The sequence below is a fragment of the Salvelinus namaycush genome, chromosome 29 (assembly GCF_016432855.1).
Source record: "Salvelinus namaycush isolate Seneca chromosome 29, SaNama_1.0, whole genome shotgun sequence".
Taxonomy (NCBI): domain Eukaryota; kingdom Metazoa; phylum Chordata; class Actinopteri; order Salmoniformes; family Salmonidae; genus Salvelinus; species Salvelinus namaycush.
Window position 1 is genome coordinate 7597069 of NC_052335.1, and position 21864 is coordinate 7618932.

Here is a 21864-nt window from a genome sequence, read left to right on the forward strand (position 1 = left end):
TAAGAGCTGACTCCAGAACATTGAACAAAAAGCATCAGCGATCAGCAGTCTGTGCCCAAGAGTATGATTCTTCTTCCATGTCAGTCTTATTGGTTCAGCTCTCACTCCTGCAAGTCCAAGTTACACTGTCCTCTGAATCCAAGTCGTCTGCTATCTTCATTTATCAGTGCTGTTTAATGAGAGGAGACACATTGTCAAACAGTCCTGCATGTCCAGTTTCCTCACAATCTCCTTATTTTCAAACTGTCATACTGTGGCTGAGTTTACACAGGCAGCCCGATTCTGATTTTTTTAATCAATTATTGGCAAATTATCTGATCTGATTGGTCTAAAGACCAGTAATTGGGCAAAAGATCAGAATTGGGCTGCCTGTGTAAATGTAGCCATAGAGGACTGTAGTATGTCCAGTCCAAAATCAACCTCTACCCCCTAGACCAGGGGTATCAAACTCATTCCATGGATGGCTGAGTATCTGCAGATTTTTTGTTTTTCCATTTCAATTAAGACTTAGACAACCAGGTGAGGGGTTCCTTACTAATTAGTGACCTTAATTCATCAACAAAGTACAAGGGTGGAGTCAAAAACCCGCAAACACTTGGCCCTCTGTGGAATGAGTTGGACACATGTCCTAGACACTTCTTGTTTAGCTAAAAGGTTGGCATGGGTTTTAGGGTAGAGGCTAAGCTTTGTTTTGTGGCCAGGCGTTGAGATGTCTCAGTTCAGGCCGTGGCTCCATCCTCCTCAAGGACCCTGTGGATTCCATTGCCGGGGGCGCTCTGAATGGCCTGGGTGACGTTGCTAAGGTCCCTGATGCTGCTGTGCCGTGATTGGCTATCCAGACGCTGGGTGGAGCCATGCTTTGATAGGCTGTCTAGCCGGTTGGTGCTGCAGTGTCTGGACCCTGACTGGTCGTTGAGGCGGGGCATGCTGCCATAGGGGAGGCGATCGTCAACGCCGCGGAAACTACATGCCGTGTACCTAACAGAGGAGAGGAGAGAGACGGTTGGTCAGGCATCTGGGACTGTAAATAACATGACAAATACTCCATGTTTTTAACACTTACCAAACCCTTTCAGATCTAAACATTTTCAGATCTACACAGATCTATTCATCCATACCCATTTTCCACATCTGGCTTTTTTCAATCCCCAAATCTATTAAATCAATCTGTCACCCCCACAGTTCCCACCCCACCATCCCTGTCCATCCCTACCTGCTGTCTCTGGATCTATGCAGACTTCCATGGAAGCTGCTCATCTTGCTGCGGGCGCTGCGGACACTACTTGCCCGGCTGGTGCTCCCGCTGGGGGGCTCGTCCAGCATGGCCAGGTGGGTGGAGGAAGCGTGGGTGGAGGTGCCCTGCGTGGACGTCCCCCTGGACTTCCTCGCGATGGGGGTGTTGGGGTCCCGCAGGAGCAGCTGAGCAAAATCTGGCTCCTGGAGTACCTGTCTGCTCTCGTTGACCACGCTACTGGAAAAGGGAGAGGAAGAGGGGGACGAGGAGAAGGGGAAGGGAGGGATGGAGGGGAGGGAGAGGCGGAGGAGGGACGGGAGAGAGAAAGGGAAGGTGGAAAGGTAGATGAGGAAGGAGGAGTGTGTGGAACAGGGAATGGGAGAGGGGGTTAATGCACTGATAACAGGGGAGGGGGGGGTGGTGGTGAACGCAGAGAGGGGGCCTTTCACTAACACTACTATACAGCACTGTTGAATTTAAAATCTTGGTACCACTTTACTTAAAGCCAGCAGGTATAATACATTAAGATGCAGTGCATCGCCTGCATTCCATATCATATACAATGGCATATGTATTTGATCGAATTCAAATGTGGACTAATCGTGCAACTCATTAAAAAAAAAAAACATTGCTCTTCATGAGAAATACATTGATGTTAGGGAGAGAAAGCGTGTTTCAGAGACTTACTCTTTGCGTCTATGACCGTGGAAGAAGCTGGCCCATTCGAAGCAGGTCTTCTTGCTGCCCACCCAGAACACCGAAGGGATCCCTACTACCAACATCATCAGGTACTTTATGATGAACAGGGACAGGTTTGGTCTGCTGGTCTGCTCGACCTAGGTCACCCATGGAGAGGAGAGAGGTGTGAGTGTGTCTGCCATAAGGGAGTACTCTACTAGCAATCTGTACTGGAGGGAAACAGTGCGTGTACGTTTGATTGTACATGCATGTCTGCTAGGCTGCGTGGGTGAGAATGTAGCTCTCAGTAAGTATGACACTACGCACGGTAGGTTGTCTGCAAGGCAGTGAGGCACTGTACTCCTGAGTCGTGTGTGTTTTCCCACATGCGTGTATCTTCTAACAGACTCGGCAGCTTACCGCTACAGGCATAAACAAATCAGCAGCCAACACAATGGCATGACTCTCTCCTTCCCCCTCCCTTTGTCTTATTCTCCCTCTCTCTACCTCTCATTCCCTCCCTCCACCCCTGCTCTCATTTTCTCTACTTCCATTCCATCCATCCCCAATCGTTCCCCCTCTCTCTACCTCCCCCCTCTAATTTGATCTCTTTCCCTCCACCCCCCTCTCTCTTCTGTGCCCCCCCCCCCCCGTAGATAGTGCACCTGTACCCTCACTGTACCCTCACACAGGTCTCTACTGCAGAAGGGTACAGTACAGCAGAACACAACACAGCACTCCTCATCTTCTCACCCATACCTGTAAATACACTGCATCACTGCACTGCAGTGTAACACCATAGCAGCCTTAGTAAACACACAGACACATAGTGAATGCATGTCAGCGGAGGCTGCTGAGGGGAGGACGGCTCATAATAATGTCTGGAATGGAGTCAATGGAATGGTATCAAGCACGTGGTTTCCATGTGGTTGAGACCAGTCCATTGACTCCGTCCCAGCCATTATTATGAGCCGTCCTCCCCTCAGCAGCCTCCACTGATGTACAGTGTGTGTATATCTATCTCCCCCTATCCCTGTAAGAAACATACTCACACACATCCCCTGTTTTTTTCCCTACACACACACGCACGCACATACACAGCAGTCCTGATGGCCTCGTTATGAGTGGAGCAGACAGGCAGAGCAGCCTGGAGCTCAGAGAACCTCATTACAACAGAATGAGATAAGAGAGAGACTGAATCACTGCAGCCATACGTCCCTTCAGTTAACATGTCTTATCTTCTAAACTCCTCTAGATTGGCATCTCATACGGTTCTGGCCAATCAGAGGGGAAGTAGTAGAAAGGCACAGGGTGGATGCAGCAGGACTGACTCGTTGAAATAGAATGGCCATCCTTATTCAAGTCAATGGGTCTGTAATGGGTGGGCACATCTAGTGATAATATTTCTATGGGCCTGACCCTACTGGTAGTGCTGGTTGGTTTTCACAGCTGATTCCTTTTCTCTATGACATTAAGCACACACTTGAATCCAAAGTGACAGACATTTCCGTTTGGGTGGCCCCCAGCGGGAATCAAACTCACGATTGTAGTGTTGCAAACATCGTGCTCTACCAACCGAGCCACACAGGATCTATCTATCTATCTATCTATCTATCTATCTATCTATCTATCTATCTATCTCTCTCTCTCTCTCTCTCTCTCTCTCTCTCTCTCTCTCTCTCTCTCTCTCTCTCTCTCTCTCTCTCTCTCTCTCTCTCTCTCTCTCTCTCTCTCTCTCTCTCTCTCTCTCTCTCTTCTCTCTCTCTCTCTCTCTCTCTCTCTCTCTCTCTCTCTCTCTCTCTCTCTCTCTCTCTCTCTCTCTCTCTCTCTCTCTCTCTCTCCCCTCTCTCTCTCTCTCTCTCTCTCTCTCTCTCTCTCTCCTGATAAAGATACCCTACATGACCAACAGTATGTGGACACAAGAGCATTAGTGAGGTCGGGTACTGATGTTAGGTGATTAGGCCTGGCTCGCAGTCAGCGTTCCAATTCAACCCAAAGGTGTTCGATGGGGTTGAGGTCAGGGCTCTGTGCAGGCCAGTCGATCTCGACAAACCATTTCTGTATGGACCTCGCTTTGTGCACGGGGGCATTGTCAAGCTGCCTAGCCCGAACCATGAAAAACAGCCCCAGACCATTATTCCTCCAAGAAAAACTAACAGGTCTGTGAGAGCCGGAATTCTTACTGGTTGGTAGGTGATCAAATACTTATGTCATGCAATAAAATGCTAATTAATTACTTAAAAATCATACAATGTGATTTTCCGTCTCTCACAGTTGAAGTGTACCTATGATAGAAATTACAGACCTCTACATGCTTTGTAAGTAGGAAAACCTGCAAAATCGGCAGTGTATCAAATACTTGTTCTCCCCACTGTATGTGCTCAGGAGATTGTCTGTTTACATGTTAGCTACTGTGTTACTGTATGTATGTGTGCTCTGGGGAAGCAGAGTCCTCCCACTCACATCCTCCACACATCACAAAGTTATGAAGGGCAGTCAGCGGGCCTACAGAGACCTGGCCGCCCATTCTCAGTCTTTCTATATAAAAACAAAATACTTTCACTCGTTCCGTTACCCTCACTAGTACCCTTCCCTCACTAGTACCCTTCCCTTACTAGCCGTTACCAAACCACAGACATTCCTCACTATTACATTTTGTCTGTGTAGTTTCATCCATACAGTAGCTTTACTTTCTTTATAACTGCATTACCATAGCGTAGCCCTTCTCTCTGATCCATCTTTCCCCCAGCAACAGAACCTCTGGGAGAAATTAACTCACTGCTCTCTTACGCGGTAACGCTTGCATGACAGATTAAGGCCCCAAATGACTCTCTTTGCCTCCCCCCAGCCTTCTCCCTCTGTTTCCCCCATCCCCCCACCGTAACAGGCCTCTAATGCCGTCATAAGCTATCTTTGTTGGGGGTACACACACACACACACACACACACACACACACACACACACACACACACACACACACACACACACACACACACACACACACACACACACACACACACACACACACACACACACACACACACACATGGAGACACACACACGGAAACACACGGAGACAGACACAGACAGACACACATGCACACAAATGCTCTACTGTGTGCCAACCAGCCTTCCTTTAGAACTAACTAAAAGGCAAGAGATTACACACCATCACACATCCAAACGTGGCAATGGAGCTGAAAAACATTGACATCTAGACACTTGCTACAAACAGCAAGTAGAGAAGCTGTTCACTCTTTTCACTTCTCTACCCATCCAAACTCTGCTATCTGTGCCACCACAGTAACTACGAACACAAAACCTTTTTAAGGAGGACAGAAAAAGAAGCACAGCACACATACACACTCAAACATACACACATACACACACAAACATATATATACAGACACACACAAAACAAACATCTACTGTATACACACACACACACACACACACACACACACACACACACACACACACACACACACACACACACACACACACACACACACACACACACACACACACACACACACACACACACAGAAATGCTACCAATTTACAGCAGCAAGGATGAAGTGTTTGAATGATCAACTGCTTCTCCAGATGAGTGAGGATGTGTTCCACAGCTCCAGGCAGAGAGGAGCTTCTCTGAAGTGCTTCATCTATTAAATAGAACCAACCTGAGATCTCTCCCCGGTCTGTGTTTGCACTGGAACACTGGAGCTAGGTGTGTTGGGAATACAACTACTGTGTGAGACCGAAATATCTTTTTCTTACTCTGTTATTTTTCTTTCCCTTATTGAATTTGGCACCAGAATCCAATTCCATCTTTTTTTCTTGGGACCCCATGAAAGCTCACGGAGGTCCCTCAGGGGTCCAAGGCCCCCTGGTTGAGAATGACTGATGTACTGTAGGGGTTATAATAATATTTGAGTGTAGTTGATTGTAGTTTCTAGAAATGGTTGCAGTAGCTGTATAATCTGATATTACCTCCTATGGACAGGTATGTGGTGTAGTGGTTAGAGTAGATGTAATGTAGCGTAGTACTTAAGGGGGTATATGTTACTTACCTGGTAAGACGGGATATGGTGTATTGGTTAGAGTATGGATCGTGCTGTGGTATGGATATGGATTGTATGGATTGTGCTGTGGTGGTCATGAAATTATGTCAGCCGGTTATTGTCATGCAAAAGAAAATGAGTTGGCCTACTGTATTTGATCTGGCGATGCTCCATGCCATAGGCTGTAGGCTTGTTCATTTAGCTGACAATATATGCTTATAAATCCCATAACATTATTTTATATAATATAATGTTATTGTAAGAAGGATATCATTTAACTTAGCTGAGTAAAATAGAATGGAGTGCTTATATGAAGTGGCTATGTTGAGCGTAAAAGTGATCATTTGAAACAGGTCCTATAGGCTACGCTAGATTTAGAATTACTTAGCAACTTTAGTTGTGAATGATATAAACCATAGAATTTCTCAGAAATCACAACATATATGGGTTGCATGATGCGACTATATGCTAAAAAAAAAAGAAGAATCTTGCGCTCTGTCTTCGCCTCAGGCTGCACGGCTGTTCTCTCATCATGTGATCATATTTTCACCCATCAGACTATTCTCAATTTAATATTGTCTTTACTAATATGTCAAATTAGTTTCCATTTAGAATGCACCATTATCAAATGGGCAGGAACAGGGGCAGTGGAAAAAAGACGTATTCCGTCGGCTATGCACTCGAATAGCGAATGAAGGCTGCGGGTTTGTCAATGTTGCCGGATATGGCTACTTCTGTTTTATAGAGGAGCTGTGCTTTATATGAACAACTGAGAAATAAATACAATAACATTTATTTCACTACACACGTCAACCACTGTTTGAAGAGCATGCTCTCGCTGTGCGACAGGTGATATTCCGCCCAAACTCTGTATGCCATGGGTTCTCCAACCCTGTTCCTGCAGATACCCAGCGCTTCATTTCGGAAACCAAATGAAATCTGTACGGGAACATCGATAGTAACATGTTTTCGCAACTAAACATATTTCACTAAACTATTGACAAACCGTCTGCGCGCGTGAGAAAAAAATAAAGGAGAGTGAGACGAGAAAAAGGAACCGCATAGTGGTGAGATTTTCTGTAGCTAAAGGTAATGTCAGCCTATTAATTATGAAAATATAACAAAATCCCCATTACTAGGCTATTCAAAATCATATACAAATTCTCTATAATTGTAAGCTAACTGTAAGCCGCCCTGCACAATCAATGAACCAACAGCATCTCCTAGGGCTATACATTCTCTCCCAGACTCGTGGATAGACATTTTGGAGCGTAGCATAAGGTAATCCAGTCCATGCAGTATGTAAAATAATACAGTCCACACGATTACTCAAACGCGTTTAATTTTGGAGTATAGGCTAGACCAATTATGTCACAAAGACATCTTAAATCACTTTTGTTTTATGTTCTTCTGCCATGCATAATATGTGGTAGGCTATGTATTGTATAACAGCACAAGCATCATTTTGATTCAAGGTTTTTATCGGGCTTGGCCTCATAAACCTATGCATAAACTAATACTGTACATTCGAAAGTATTCAGACCCCTAGACTATTTCCAAATGTTGTTACGTTACAGCCTTATTCTAAAATAGATTAAATTGTTTTTTTTCCCCCTCACCAAACTACACACAATAGCCCACAATGACAAAGAAAAATCTGTTTTTTAGAATTGTTTGAAAATGTATTAAAAAATATATATCTGAAATATCACATTTACATAAGTATTCAGACCCTTTACTCGGTACTTTCTTGAAGCACCTTTGGCAGCGATTACAGCCTTGAGTCTTCTTGGGTATGACCCGACAAGTTTGGCACACCTGTATTTGGGGAGTTTCTCCCATTTTTCTCTGCAGATCTTCTCAAGCTCTGTCAGGTTGGATGGGGAGGATTGCTGCACAGCTATTTTCAGGTCTCTCCAGAGATGTTAGATCTGGTTCAAGTCCTGGCTCTGACTGGGCCACTCAAGGACATTAAGAGACTTGTCCCGAAGCCACTCCTGCGTTGTCTTGGCTGTGCGCTTAGGGTCGTTGCCCTGTTGGAAGGTGAACCTTCACCCCAGTCTGAGGTCCTGAGCGCTCTGGAGCAGGTTTTCATCAAGGATCTCTCTGTACTTTGCTCTGTTCATCTTTGCCTCAATCCTAACTAGTCTCTCAGTCCCTGCCGCTGAAAAACATCCCCACAGCATGATGCTGCCACCACCATGCTTCACCATAGGGATGGTGCCAGGTTTCCTCCAGATGTGACGCTTGGCATTCAGGCCAAAGTGTTCAATATTGTTTTCATCAGACCAGAGAATCTTGTTTCTCATGGTCTGAGAGTCTTTAGGTGCCTTTCGGCAAACTCCAAGCGGGCTGTCATGCGCCTTTTACTGAGAAGTGGCTTCTGCCTGGCCACTCTCCCATAAAGGCCTGATTGGTGGAGCGCTGCAGAGATGGTTGTTCTTCTGGAAGGTTCTCCCATCTCCACAGAGGAACTCTGGAGCTGTGTCAGAGTGACCATCGGGTTCTTGGTCACCTCCCTGACCAAGGCCCTTTTCTCCCGATTGCTCTGTTTGGCCGGGCGGCCAGCTCTAGGAAGAGTCTTGGTGGTTCCAAACGTCTTCCATTTTAGAATGATGGAGGCCACTGTGTTCTTGGGGACCTTCAATGCTGTAGACATTTCTTGGTACCCTTCCCCAGATCTTGGCCTCGACACAATCCTGTCTCAGAGCTCTACGGACAATTCCTTCGACCTCATGGCTTGGTTTTTGCTCTGACATGCACTGTCAACTGTGGGACTTTATATAGACGAGTGTGTGCCTTTCCAAATCATGTCCAATCAACTGAATTTACCACAGACTCCAATGAAGTTGTAGAAACATCTCAAGGATGATCAATGGAAACAGGATGCACCTGAGCTCAATTTCGAGTCTCATAGCAAAGGGTCTGAATACTTACAGTACCAGTCAAAAGTTTGGACACATCTACTCATTTAAGGGTTTTACTTTATTTTTACTATTTTCTACATTGTAGAATAATAGAGAAGATATCAAAACTATGAAATAACACATTTGGAATCATGTAGTAACCACACAAATGTTAATCAAATCAAAATATATTTTAGATTCTTCAAAGTAGCCACCCCTTGCCTTGATGACAGCTTTGCACACTCTTGGCATTCTCTCAACCAGCTTCATGAGGAATGCTTTTCCAACTGTCTTGAAGGAGTTCCCACATATGCTGAGCACTTGCTGGCTGCTTCTCCTTCACTGCGGTCCAACTCATCCCAAAACATCTCAATTAGTTTGAGGTCGGGTGATTGTGGAAGCCAGGTCATCTGATGCAGCACTCTATTACTCTCCTTGGTCAAATAGCCCTTACACAGCCTGGATGTGTGTTTTCGGGTCATTGTCTTGTTGAAAAACAAATGATAGTCCCACTACAGATCCACAGATGATGCAATCTCTATTGCACTCCACACTGCCCTTTCCCACCTGGACAAAAGGAACACTTATGTGAGAATGTTATTAATTGGCTACAGCTCAGCATTCAACACCATAGTACCCTCAAAGCTCATCACTAAGCTAAGGATCCTGGGACTAAACACCTCCCTCTGCAACTGGATCCTGGACCTCCTGGCGGGCCACCCCCAGGTGGTGAGAGTAGGTAGCAACACATCTGCCACGCTGATCCTTAACACTGGAGCTCCCCAGAGGTGCGTGCTCAGTCCCCTCCTGTACTCCCTGTTCACCCAAGACTGCATGGCCAGGCACGACTCAAACACCATCATTACGTTTGCAGACGACACAACAGTGGTAGGCCTGATCACCGACAACGACGAGACAGCCTATAGGGAGGGAGTCAGAGACCTGGCCGGGTGGTGCCAGAATAACAGCCTATCCCTCAACGTAACCAAGACTAAAGAGATGATTGTGGACTACAGGAAAAGGAGGACTGAGCACGCCCCCATTCTCATCGGCAGGGCTGTAGTGGAGCAGGTTGAGAGCTTCAAGTTCCTTGGTGTCCACATCAACAACAAACTAGAATGGTCCAAACACACTAAGACAGTCGTGAAAAGCCTATTCCCCCTCAGGAAACTAAAAAGATTTGGCATGGGTCCTGAGATTCTCAAAAGGTTCTACAGCTGCAACATTGAGAGCATAATGACTGGTTGCATCACTGCCTGGTACGGCAATTGCTCGGCCTCTGACCACAAGGCACTACAGAGGGTAGTGCGTACGGCCCAGTACATCACTGGGGCTAAGCTGTCTGCCATCCAGGATCTCTACACCGGGCGGTGTCAGAGGAAGGCCCTAAAAATTGTCAAAGACCCCAGCCACCCCAGTCCTAGACTGTTCTCTCTACTACCGCATGGCAAGCGGTACTGGAGTGCCAAGTCTAGGACAAAAAGGCTTCTCAACAGTTTTTACCCCCAAGCCATAAGACTATTTGCATTGTGTTCCCCTCCAAACCCCTCTTTTTATGCTGCTGCTACTCTCTGTTTATCATATATACATTGTCACTTTAACTATACATTCATATACATACTACCTCAATCGGGCCGACCAACCAGTGCTCCTACACATTGGCTAACCGGGCTATCTGCATTGTGTCCCACCCACCAACCCCTCTTTCAAGCTACTCCTACTCTCTGTTCATTATATATGCATAGTCACTTTAACCATATCTACATGTACATACTACCTCAATCTGCCTGACTAACCGGTGTCTGTATGTAGCCTCGCTACTTTTACAGCCTCGCTACTGCATATAGCCTGTCTTTTTACTGTTGCTTTATTTCTTTACCTACCTATTGTTCACCTAATACCTTTTTTTTGCACTATTGGTTAGAGCCTGTAAGTAAGCATTTCACTGTAAGGTCTACACCTGTTGTATTCGGCGCACGTGACAAATAAACTTTGATTTGATTTGATTTAAGTGCAAACCAGATGGGATGGCGTATTGCTGCAGAATGCTGTGGTAACCATGCTGGTTAAGGGTGCCTTGTTTCTAAATAAATCACAGACACAGCAAAGCACCCCCACACCATCACACCTCCTCCTCCTCCATGCTTCACGGTGGGAACCACACATGCGGAGATCATCCGTTCACCTACTCTGCGTCTCACAAAGACACGGCGGTTGGAACCAACAATCTCAAATTAAGGACTCATCAGACCAAAGGACAGATTTCCACTGGACTAATGTCCATTGCTCATGTTTCTTGGCCCAAGCAAGTTTCTTCTTATTATTGGTGTTCTTTAGTAGTGGTTTCTTTGCAGCAATTCAACCATGAAGGCCTGATTCACGCAGTCTCCTCTGAACAGTTGATGTTGAGATGTGTCTGTTACTTGTGAAGCATTTATTTGGCCTGCAATCTGAGGTGCAGTTAACTCTAATGAACTTATCCTCTGCAGCAGAGGTAACTCTGGGTCTTCCTTTCCTGTGGAGGTCCTCATGAGAGGAGGACAGTTTCATTGCATGATGGTTTTTGCGACTGCACTTGAAGAAACTTTCAAAGTTCTTGAAAGTTTCCGGATTGACTGACCTTCATGTCTTAAAGTAATGATGGACTGTCATTTCTCTTTGCTTATTTGAGCTGTTCTTGCCATAATATGAACTTGGTCTTTTACCAAATAGGGTTATCTTCTGTATACCACCCCTACCTTCTCACAACACAACTGATTGGCTCAAACGCATTAAGAAGGAAAGAAATTCCACAAATTAACTTTTATCAAGGCACACCTGTTAATTGAAATTCCAGGTGACTACCTCATGAAGCTGGTTGAGAGAATGCCAAGAGTGTGCAAAGCTGTCATCAAGGCAAAGGGTGGCACTTTGAAAAATCTCAAATATAAAATATATTTTGATTTGTTTAACACTTTGTATTCCATATGTGTTATTTCATAGTTTTGATGTCTTCACTATTATTCTACAATATATAAAATCTTAAAAATAAAGAAAAACCCTGGATTGAGTATGTGTGTCCAAACTTTTGACTGGTACTGTATGTAAATAAGGTATTTCTGTTTTTTTATTTTGTATACGTTTGCAAAAATGTCTAAAACCCTGTTTTCGCTTCATCTATCTTTTGAATGAATCATCACCTTAGAAAGTGCTGTCCATTTCATTGTGTTAGACTTTGAAACAACATCCACAACTACCATGTTTTAAACTCAGTTTCAACCTGTTGTTGAACTTCATTCTTCACATTGATCATCACAGTGAGGTGAGTTTTAAAAGCATGATACTGTTTTGATGAGATTTTCGATTTGATTTGCATTGCTGTACGGGTTGTTCGAGGGACAATAGAGCCCTGAGTACCAGGCCATTAGGACCTGATGGTCCTTAGGGTACTACCAATGCATGTCCTGAGTGCATAAGAGGAGAATACCGTGATTCAACGGTCAAATGGAATTTTACTGCGGTCATGACTCATGACTGCCAGTGTGGCAGTAATACGGTCACCGCAGCAGCCATAATCTCACCTGGTATGGACAGGGGATGTGGTGTAGTGCTTAGAGTATGGATCTCACCTGGTATGGACAGGGGATGTGGTGTAGTGGTTAGAGTATGGATCTCACCTGGTATGAACAGGTGATGTGGTGTACTGGTTAGAGTATGGATCTCACCTGGTATGGACAGGGGATGTGGTGTACTGGTTAGAGTATGGATCTCACCTGGTATGGACAGGGGATGTGGTGTACTGGTTAGAGTATGGATCTCACCTGGTATGGACAGGGGATGTGGTGTACTGGTTAGAGTATGGATCTCACCTGGTATGGACAGGGGATGTGGTGTACTGGTTAGAGTATGGATCTCACCTGGTATGGACAGGGGATGTGGTGTACTGGTTAGAGTATGGATCTCACCTGGTATGGACAGGGGATGTGGTGTACTGGTTAGAGTATGGATCTCACCTGGTATGGACAGGGGATGTGGTGTACTGGTTAGAGTATGGATCTCACCTGGTATGGACAGGGGATGTGGTGTACTGGTTAGAGTATGGATCTCACCTGGTATGGACAGGGGATGTGGTGTACTGGTTAGAGTATGGATCTCACCTGGTATGGACAGGGGATGTGGTGTACTGGTTAGAGTATGGATCTCACCTGGTATGGACAGGGGATGTGGTGTACTGGTTAGAGTATGGATCTCACCTGGTATGGACAGGGGATGTGGTGTACTGGTTAGAGTATGGATCTCACCTGGTATGGACAGGGGATGTGGTGTACTGGTTAGAGTATGGATCTCACCTGGTATGGACAGGGGATGTGGTGTACTGGTTAGAGTATGGATCTCACCTGGTATGGACAGGGGATGTGGTGTACTGGTTAGAGTATGGATCTCACCTGGTATGGACAGGGGATGTGGTGTACTGGTTAGAGTATGGATCTCACCTGGTATGGACAGGGGATGTGGTGTACTGGTTAGAGTATGGATCTCACCTGGTATGGACAGGGGATGTGGTGTACTGGTTAGAGTATGGATCTCACCTGGTATGGACAGGGGATGTGGTACTCTCTGCAGCGCTCCTGTACCCAGGTAGTCTCCCAGACAGTCCTATAGCTGTTCTCATACAGGTAGCAGGCTATGACCGTCAGCAGAGGGACCAGGTAGAGCACAGAGAACACCCCGATACGGATCATAAACTTCACCAGCTTGTCTTGGTTCTCCTTCTCCAGAGGGATCTCCATACGGACGCGGTTCAACGCCAGGATGCCCGCTAGCAGCAACGCCACCCCCACCTAGAATCAGACAGAGTTGATATGGAAGGATTGGACAAAAGATGATGTCATAAGAAGACCAGTAAGTAAACATGGTATATTGGTTGGGTAGCTAACAATTACAATAATTTCCTTCAGTTCCATTCAGATCCACTTTCTTATGACCTTTGAGATCTGTATGACAGTGGTATAATCGAAGGAGAAGGCACAAACAGTGTCAACACGTTTACTGAACTTTGTGCATGTGCACACGTAAACTTTGAGCACACATACCCACAAAGGACATCCTACAAAGACTTTACTGAATCACCTAGGTTGCATCCCAAATGCCACCCTATTCCCTATATAGGGAATAGGCTGCCATTTGTTACACACGCCGTATCCCACTGTGACTCATTCCAGTCCTCTCACCAGTACATCCAGGCCCAGCGGAACCAGCAGGAACCATCTCAGCGCTGTGCGGTCATACAGCCCCACAAAACACACCCCGCTAACACTATCCCCTTCGATCTTGTTCATGGCCAGCAGAGTGACAGTCAGACAGCCGGGCAGGCCCCAGGCACAGGCATGGAAGATCAGGGCCTTCTTCTCAATGGCCTCGCTGCCCCACTTAGGCACGGCAGCCAGGAACCAGGTGATGGTGAGGATGACCCACCACACACTGCCAGCCATGGTGAAGAAGTAGAGCACCATGAACAGCAGAGTGCACACCTGGAGGAGGGGAGAGGAGAGAAGGAGAAGAGAACAAGTTTTAAAAAAGACTGAAGACATTGAAAATCCAAGAACATTGAAAATATCGTACCAAAAAAAAAAAATGATATAATGTTACAGAGAAAATGGTAAATCAAACAATCAATCAGTTAATTAAACAATCAGTTATCAATCAATCACTATGCGGCCGATGGGTCACCTTGTTATGGGAGCCCTGGGTGACGGTGGACGCCCGGAAGCGCCCGGGGCTCGCCGCGTTGCACGCCACCCGGTCCTCCAATAGGAAGCCCAGGAAGAAGACCAGGGACACCATCATGTAACACACGGCGTAGAAGATGATTGGCCGCTCCGGGTAGCGGAACCTGGACACGTCGATGAGGAAGGTGAGGAAGGTGAAGAGGGTTGCAGAGAGACATACGATAGACACCACGCCGATGAAGTAGCGGGCGAAGACCAGCTCGTCCCGCTGGAAGTACATGTTGGGGCAGGGGGGCGAGCAGTCCCTCACACCCAGGAAGGTGTAGCCCAGGTCGGGGTCGATCTTGAGCTCGCGGGGGCACCAGAAGCCATAGTCGCGCTGGACGGAGATGGGCGACTCTGTGGAGTCTGACCTGGACAGCAGGTCTACAGGACGGGGGTATGACTCGTCACAGTCTGGGAACCTGGGGGACGGAAAGGAAACAGCTTATGTCAGACACATTATATTTAAACTACAGAAAGACACAAAGGTAGTATTTTACAATACTGTTTCCACAGTTTTGACCGTGTATTTGCTAGGAAATCACGTGTTACCGTTGTGTAATTACCATTTTGCCATGTCATTCTTATTGATGCTATGGTACAGAATGACCAGGTATTTCCTGATAAATTAATGGTAAAAGGAATGATACCAAAAATATATATATGTGCCCCATGTGTGTAAAAGTGTACCCTACAGTACAGTAGACTACTAACCTGTTACAATCCATCTCTTCTGGCCAGGTGACACCGAACATGTCCATGAGTTTGTAACAGTCTCCCTTGGCTCTCAGGCACAGCCGTCGGCAGGGCAGTGTCATGCGTCCGTACTCTGTACACACCGGAGTGTAGAGGGCACACAGGAACATCCTGAGTTCTGACGAACACTGCAGGTTCACCATGGGGTGGAAGGGCTGCGGAGGGGAGAGGAAAACACAAGACTGTCAGGAGGTGTATAGTTACAGCTGAGTATGAGAGGGCGGGGGTTATGGAGTGTGTCTGTGCTTCACACACATCATACGTCTCATGTCATATACAATCATACACACAGAGACACTCGCACACACCGTATGTCAAGCACACTGTGCATCTACCACAGAACCTGTCAAACGCTCAACCCCTCAGCATTAAAGAGACACACACACACACAGACAACAGAACAGTCTTCTAAAGCAGGGCATTATTCATGTGAAGCCAAAATGAGAGCACAAACAGACAGAATCACTTTGTCTGACATAGTTTGGAGCTGACTCAAAAAACACAACTCCGTCCCCTATCCTCATAATCCTCCTCCCCTCCTCCCCCTTTCTCCCCCCAACCTGGCACAATAAGACAGAGGGAGGAGAAGGAAGGCGGCGAGAGAGGAGGAGTAGAACAGGCTTGGTAACCCAACCCAACCCCTCCCCCCCCCCCCCCGTTCATCAGATACCCGGCACAGACAGGGACTCTGGAGAGTCCTTTGTGTTTGGGGGAGGGCAACGCTGTTAAACACGCACGCACGCGCACGCACGCACCGACACACACACACCGACACACACACACACACACACACACACACACACACACACACACACACACACACACACACACACACACACACACACACACACACACACACACACCTCTCTGCCAATATGCATTCAGGGAGAGAACGGTAGCTAGCTAGCAGCTGTGAGGCATGGCTTTAGTATGCAAATCCCCAGGGGGAGTGAAGAAAGGGTCCCCACCGGCCCCTAGCCCCACCCAGGGCCAAGCTAGACGGATCCTGCTCATGCTGGGGCCAGCCTTTGTGACTGTGACAGGGAGAGGGGGAGTGGGGGAGGGGGACAAGACAGGGACCCAAGCAGCCAAAATGGGAAGATGAGCTAAATGGAATTTCATTAATAGAGAGAAATAGTGGAACAGAACAGGGTTTTTCTTCAGTGGATATGTATTAAATATACACTATATATATAAAAGTATGTGGACACCCCTTCAAATTAGTGGATTCGGCTATTTCAGCCACACACGTTGCTGACAGGTGTATACAATCGAGCACACCGCCATGCAATCTCCACAGACAAACATTGGCAGTAGAATGGCCTTACAGAAGAGCTCAGTGACTTTCAACGTGGCACCATCATAGGATGCCACCTTTCCAACAAGTCAGTTCATCAAATTTCTGCACAGAGCCCTGACCTCATCCCCATCGAAAACCTTTGGGATGAATTGGAACACTGACTGCGAGCCAGGCCTAATCGCTCAACATCAGTGCCCGACCTCACGAATGCTCTTGAGGCTGAATGGAAGCAAGTCCCCACAGCAATGTTCCAACATCTGGTGGAAAGCCTTCCCAGAAGAGTGGAGTCTGTTATAGCAGCAAAGGGGGTACCAACTCCATATTAATGCCATGATACTGGAATGAGATGTTCGACGAGCTGGTGTGTACATACTTTTGGTCATGTAATGTATAAGGACAAGGAGTGTATAAGAGACTGCCGTGTCGTGTTGGGTTATGAGAAATCTGATTATTAAATAACGGGTCAATGGGACGTTTCGTGACTAAACATAACCTATATTAGCGTAACCTGTATTAACTTAACCTATATTCATTTGACCTACATTAACTTAAAGCTGCAATATGTAACTTTTTAGGCGACCTGACCAAATTCACTTAGAAAGGTGAGTTATAGATCTGTCATTCTAAGGTGATTTAAAGATCTGCTAGTCTAAGAAGCAGTAGATCTGTTCTATGCGCGATATTTCTATGCTTCCCGTTCTTAAGTTTTTGTTTTGCGTCATTTACTTTCGGTTTGTGCACCAGCTTCAAACAGCTGAAAATACAATATTTTGGGTTATTGAAAATATATTTCACAGCGGTTTAGATGGTACAATGATTCTCTACACCATACATTGCTTGTTTTGTCACATAAACTGAAATTGGGCGAACTATTCAAATTTTAGCAACCAGTAAATGGTGGAGCGATTTCTGCATAGTGCACCTTTAACCTATATTAAATATGCACTATGTAGAAATTGCTCTACCATTTCCTGGTTGCTAACATTAGTGCGCCTAATTCCAGTTTATGTAAACAAAACAAGCAGTCATGGTGTAAAGAATCATTGTACCATCTAAACCGCTGTGAAATATCTTTTCCATAACCAAAAATATTGTATTTTCAGCTGTTTGAAGCTGGTGTACAAACCTGAAAGTGATGAAGGAAAAAGGAAACCGCACACTGCTCTTGATAGTATCACTGATCTTTAATAAGCTTACGTATCGGCCTCACGGACTTCGTCGGAGCTTTTGGGAATTTCTTAAAAAAAGCACACGTATGTAGACCTAGCACCACCCACATCCGTTCCACGCATCGAAAGGGGTTGGAGGCGAAGGAAAAACAAATAAGTGCTACCAAATGTAACAATATGCATTCCATAAATATTCGAATAAAGTGTGTAAATAAGACGTATTAAACACGTCTGTAAAACCACAATGAGGCCATAGCAAGTTTTCATTAACCATTGTGTACATCGTACGAAAAACATCAGAGTAATCTTAAATAGGGACATAATTCATGTTCAAATTCACAACATAAAATACATAGGCATTTCATCATTAAGTCCTTTAGGAAATAATGTCTGGAGGGTGAAAATCCAAAAACATTCTCTTTTACTCAGAGTATTATTAATATCACTTCCCCTGTCTGGTATCTTAACTTTCTCTATGCCACAAAATCTAAAGGTAGAAATGTCAAGCTTTAGGTCATTAAAATGTACTGCTAGGTGTACATATACGTGTGCTTATTTTAAGAAATTCACAAAAGCTCTGACGAAGTCCGTGAGGCCGATACGTAACCTTATTAAAGTTCAGTGATACTATCAAGAGCAGTGTGCGGTTTCCGTTTTCCTTCATCTTGTTCAACTGTTACCATGCACCTGCAAAAAAGATTGCTCAGATGTGCGAGTGCCTTTTGAATTTTGAAGTACAAAACTGAAAGTAAAAGACACACAAACAAAACTTAAAAATGGGAAGTATAGAAATAGCGCACATAGAATGAATGAAAGATCTATAACTAACATTCATATGTGAATTTGGTCGGGTCACCCAAAAAGTTACATATTGTATATTAACTTAACCTATATTCAGTCTCCAAGACAGAGGAATACACAGCAGCACTATTATATTCAATACCACACACACACACACACACACACACACACACACACACACACACACACACACACACACACACACACACACACACACACACACACACACACACACACACACACTCATCCATCACCATAGCTTAGCCTACATATTACACCATTCATTCATCGTAATTCTAATGTAGAAATGTAGACAGAATTCCATTTCTGACACCAGTGTTCAGTCTGGGCTGTCTCCCAGACGCCTGCCTGTATTTAAAGGGATTAGGACGGCTGTTAGGCTTGCCGATTCCCACACAAAGAACCTACATCACATCCACATCCAGACAGCTTTTGTAAATGCTTTGTACATATCAAACACAATATTTCTGCCTTCAGATTTTCAATTGACCATAACATAAAGGAGGTGACGTTGATGTGCGGTTTTATCAGACACTTCAGTGACTGTTGGAACATAGGGCTCAGACAGACGTCTGAGATGACTGACATCCTCTGGACAAAATATTGAATGCAGTAAAAAAATATATATATATCCACACATACAGTATTTGAGTCTATAGATGTACAGGACAGCACGGCAGAGCAAATGCCACGCATCCTCATCATAACCAGGGAAATTATTTTTTATTTTGTGTAGGTTTGATGACTTACTACTGCATCTGTAGAAGGCTTTTTCTTGTTTATGTGTATTTTAGTAGATTGGTTCCCTTCCACACCTGTCAAAAACAGATCATTCAACCAGTCAAAGCAATCAGTTCTGAATAAATGGACCGTCTGCAGACACAAGGCCCAAAACAGTCTCGCTTGAGGCGATGGTAAGATGGGAAGAAACACCGAATTAAATAGAGTGTATTATAGGATCTCTATGGGGAAGAACTTCCTTCATAGCAACCAATATGTAAATGTCTGTTACCCCAACCCTCGAGCATTCCTTTTGATTAAACCAAGATCTTATGACACACCTGGCACCATCTTCCTAATCAAATCTTTGAGATCAAACAGGCAGGCAAACACATCCACGTTGATCTGATCTGTATAGAATCAAACAGGGTGGCACCCTTCCCTAGCCTTCGCCAGCCTCCAGTCCGGTGACATGCATTACCTCATCAGAGCCCTGTCGTGGTGCATTACATGGTGTATTACACACACAGACAGGACAGGGATGATTTAACTTCAAGTGGATATGCATCTGGGGTTTCCCTTTCTTCTGCTCTCTGCCTCCGCACTTCCAAGGCAGATGTGTGCTCTAGTACGAGATGAATGTATGGTACAGCGTGCGTGTGTGTGTGTGTGTGTGCGTGCATGTTAGGGTTGAATATTTTCCCGGTATTGTCACGTTCTGACCCTAGTTATTGTGTTAATCCTTTGTTTTGTTGGTCAGGACGTGAGCTGGGTGGGCATTCTCTGTGTTTGTTCTATGTTAAGTGTCAGGTTTAATTGACCTTGTATGGCTCTCAATCAGAGGCAGGTGTTTTCGTTTTCCTCTGATTGAGAGACATACATAGGGAGGTTGTTTCACATTGTTTGTCGTGGGTGGTTGTCTTCCGTGTCAGTGTATGTTCGCACCACACGGGACTGTTTCGTTGTCGTTAGTATATGTAGTCTGTTCCTGTTCGTGCGTTCTTCATGTTTTATGTAAGTTCTCTCGTTCAGGTCTGTCTACGTCGTTTTGTTGTTTTGTAAAATTATCAAGTGTTCTTCGTGTGTTTAGTTTCGTCTTGTTAATAAAGATAATCATGTCATCATACCTCGCTGCAAATTGGTCTTCCGATCCCTCTCTCCTCTCCTCGTTCGAGGAGGAGGAACTAGAGTTTCGTTACAGGTATTTTACAGATGTTCCATCCCGAGAATAAATCACGTTTCTCCCGGGTAACCCGGTATTTCCCGCCAAAACCGGAAGTGTCGTTCAAAAGCATTATAATTCATATAAATAGGTTTATGTCTGGATTTGATTAGAACTTTGATAAAACAAAATTAAAGTCTGATGCTACCTGAGCCTGATGAACCATACATTAAATACATTTTATGAGCCCTACATTAAAGACATTTTATGAGCCCTACATTAAAGACATTTTATAAACCCTACATTAAAGACATTTTATGAGCCCTACATTAAAGACATTTTATAAGCCCTACATTAAAGACATTTTATGAGCCCTACATTAAAGACATTTTATGAGCCCTACATTAAAGACATTTTATAAGCCCAAGCCCAAAAAAGCCCAAATGATTGTGCCGTTATCCAATACATATATGATATAGGCTACTGCACATTTTTCACAACAGAAAAACAGAAAAGCCCATAGATGTAGCTAGGTATTTGCTCTCTTGTGTAAGTAAATGAAACTAGCTCCAGTAGGCTAATATTTTTGAGTGTGAACTGCATTACTGTACTGTGTTACATTATACTGTATTATATGGACTGGAATAATGCGTTCAAACCATGATAAAGCAGGAAGAGAACATGCGATTCTGGTGCAGAACATGCGGCCTACAAAGTTACAAGTATAGGCTAGCAAATTTGACTTTAATTTTGAAATATAATAGGGCCTATTTGTATAATTAGTAGGCTGGCGCATATACCTTTCATAATATTTCCCCTAATGTTATTAGCCTACCTCCTCTTTCCCGCTCTATTGTTGCTTCATTCCTTCCTCACGTTCAACAGTTAAATGAAATACGTTTTGTTGTCCTTATCTTCAGAAATTTAATGACATCCTTCAATAATATAGGACTAGAATTAGATGCAGAAGGCTTTCACTTCTCTTCGTGAAGATTGAAGGGTTATGGGTCCGAATAAATAACTGCTGTAGCCTACCACCATCGAGCGTTCGCTCTTCTTTCAAACTACCGGTGAGTTCTATTGGGCTGCTGTATTTAACATTTAGCAAACAAAGGGCTTTCGTCCCTCGTCGAATAGTCTATTGGTAGAAGAAATGCTAACAGAAATTTGGTCTAGCTTATCCTGCATGGGACTCCAAGAGCTAAGGAGCATTTTTTAAGGAGAGAGGCCAGCGGATCACAGGTGCGTGCGCATTGCGCAAGAGACAGAGGCTATAAGTTAGAAGCTTATTATGCATAACCCA

At 44.8% G+C, this 21864-nt stretch overlaps 1 protein-coding gene across 1 annotated transcript in view; it reads right to left on the bottom strand.

The window, feature by feature from the left end:
* Positions 1–493: 493 nt before the first annotated feature.
* The window catches only part of fzd3a (frizzled class receptor 3a), a 29367-nt gene continuing 7996 nt past the window's right edge, over positions 494–21864 (bottom strand). The window contains exons 2-8 of the mRNA XM_038968842.1: positions 15347–15543; positions 14592–15054; positions 14093–14392; positions 13451–13702; positions 1922–2070; positions 1214–1468; positions 494–978 (exon numbers count right to left, since the gene is read on the bottom strand). Of these exons, the coding sequence (XP_038824770.1) occupies positions 720–978; positions 1214–1468; positions 1922–2070; positions 13451–13702; positions 14093–14392; positions 14592–15054; positions 15347–15543 (1875 nt within the window). The 3' untranslated portion in view covers positions 494–719. The remainder of the gene's footprint in view (positions 979–1213; positions 1469–1921; positions 2071–13450; positions 13703–14092; positions 14393–14591; positions 15055–15346; positions 15544–21864) is intronic.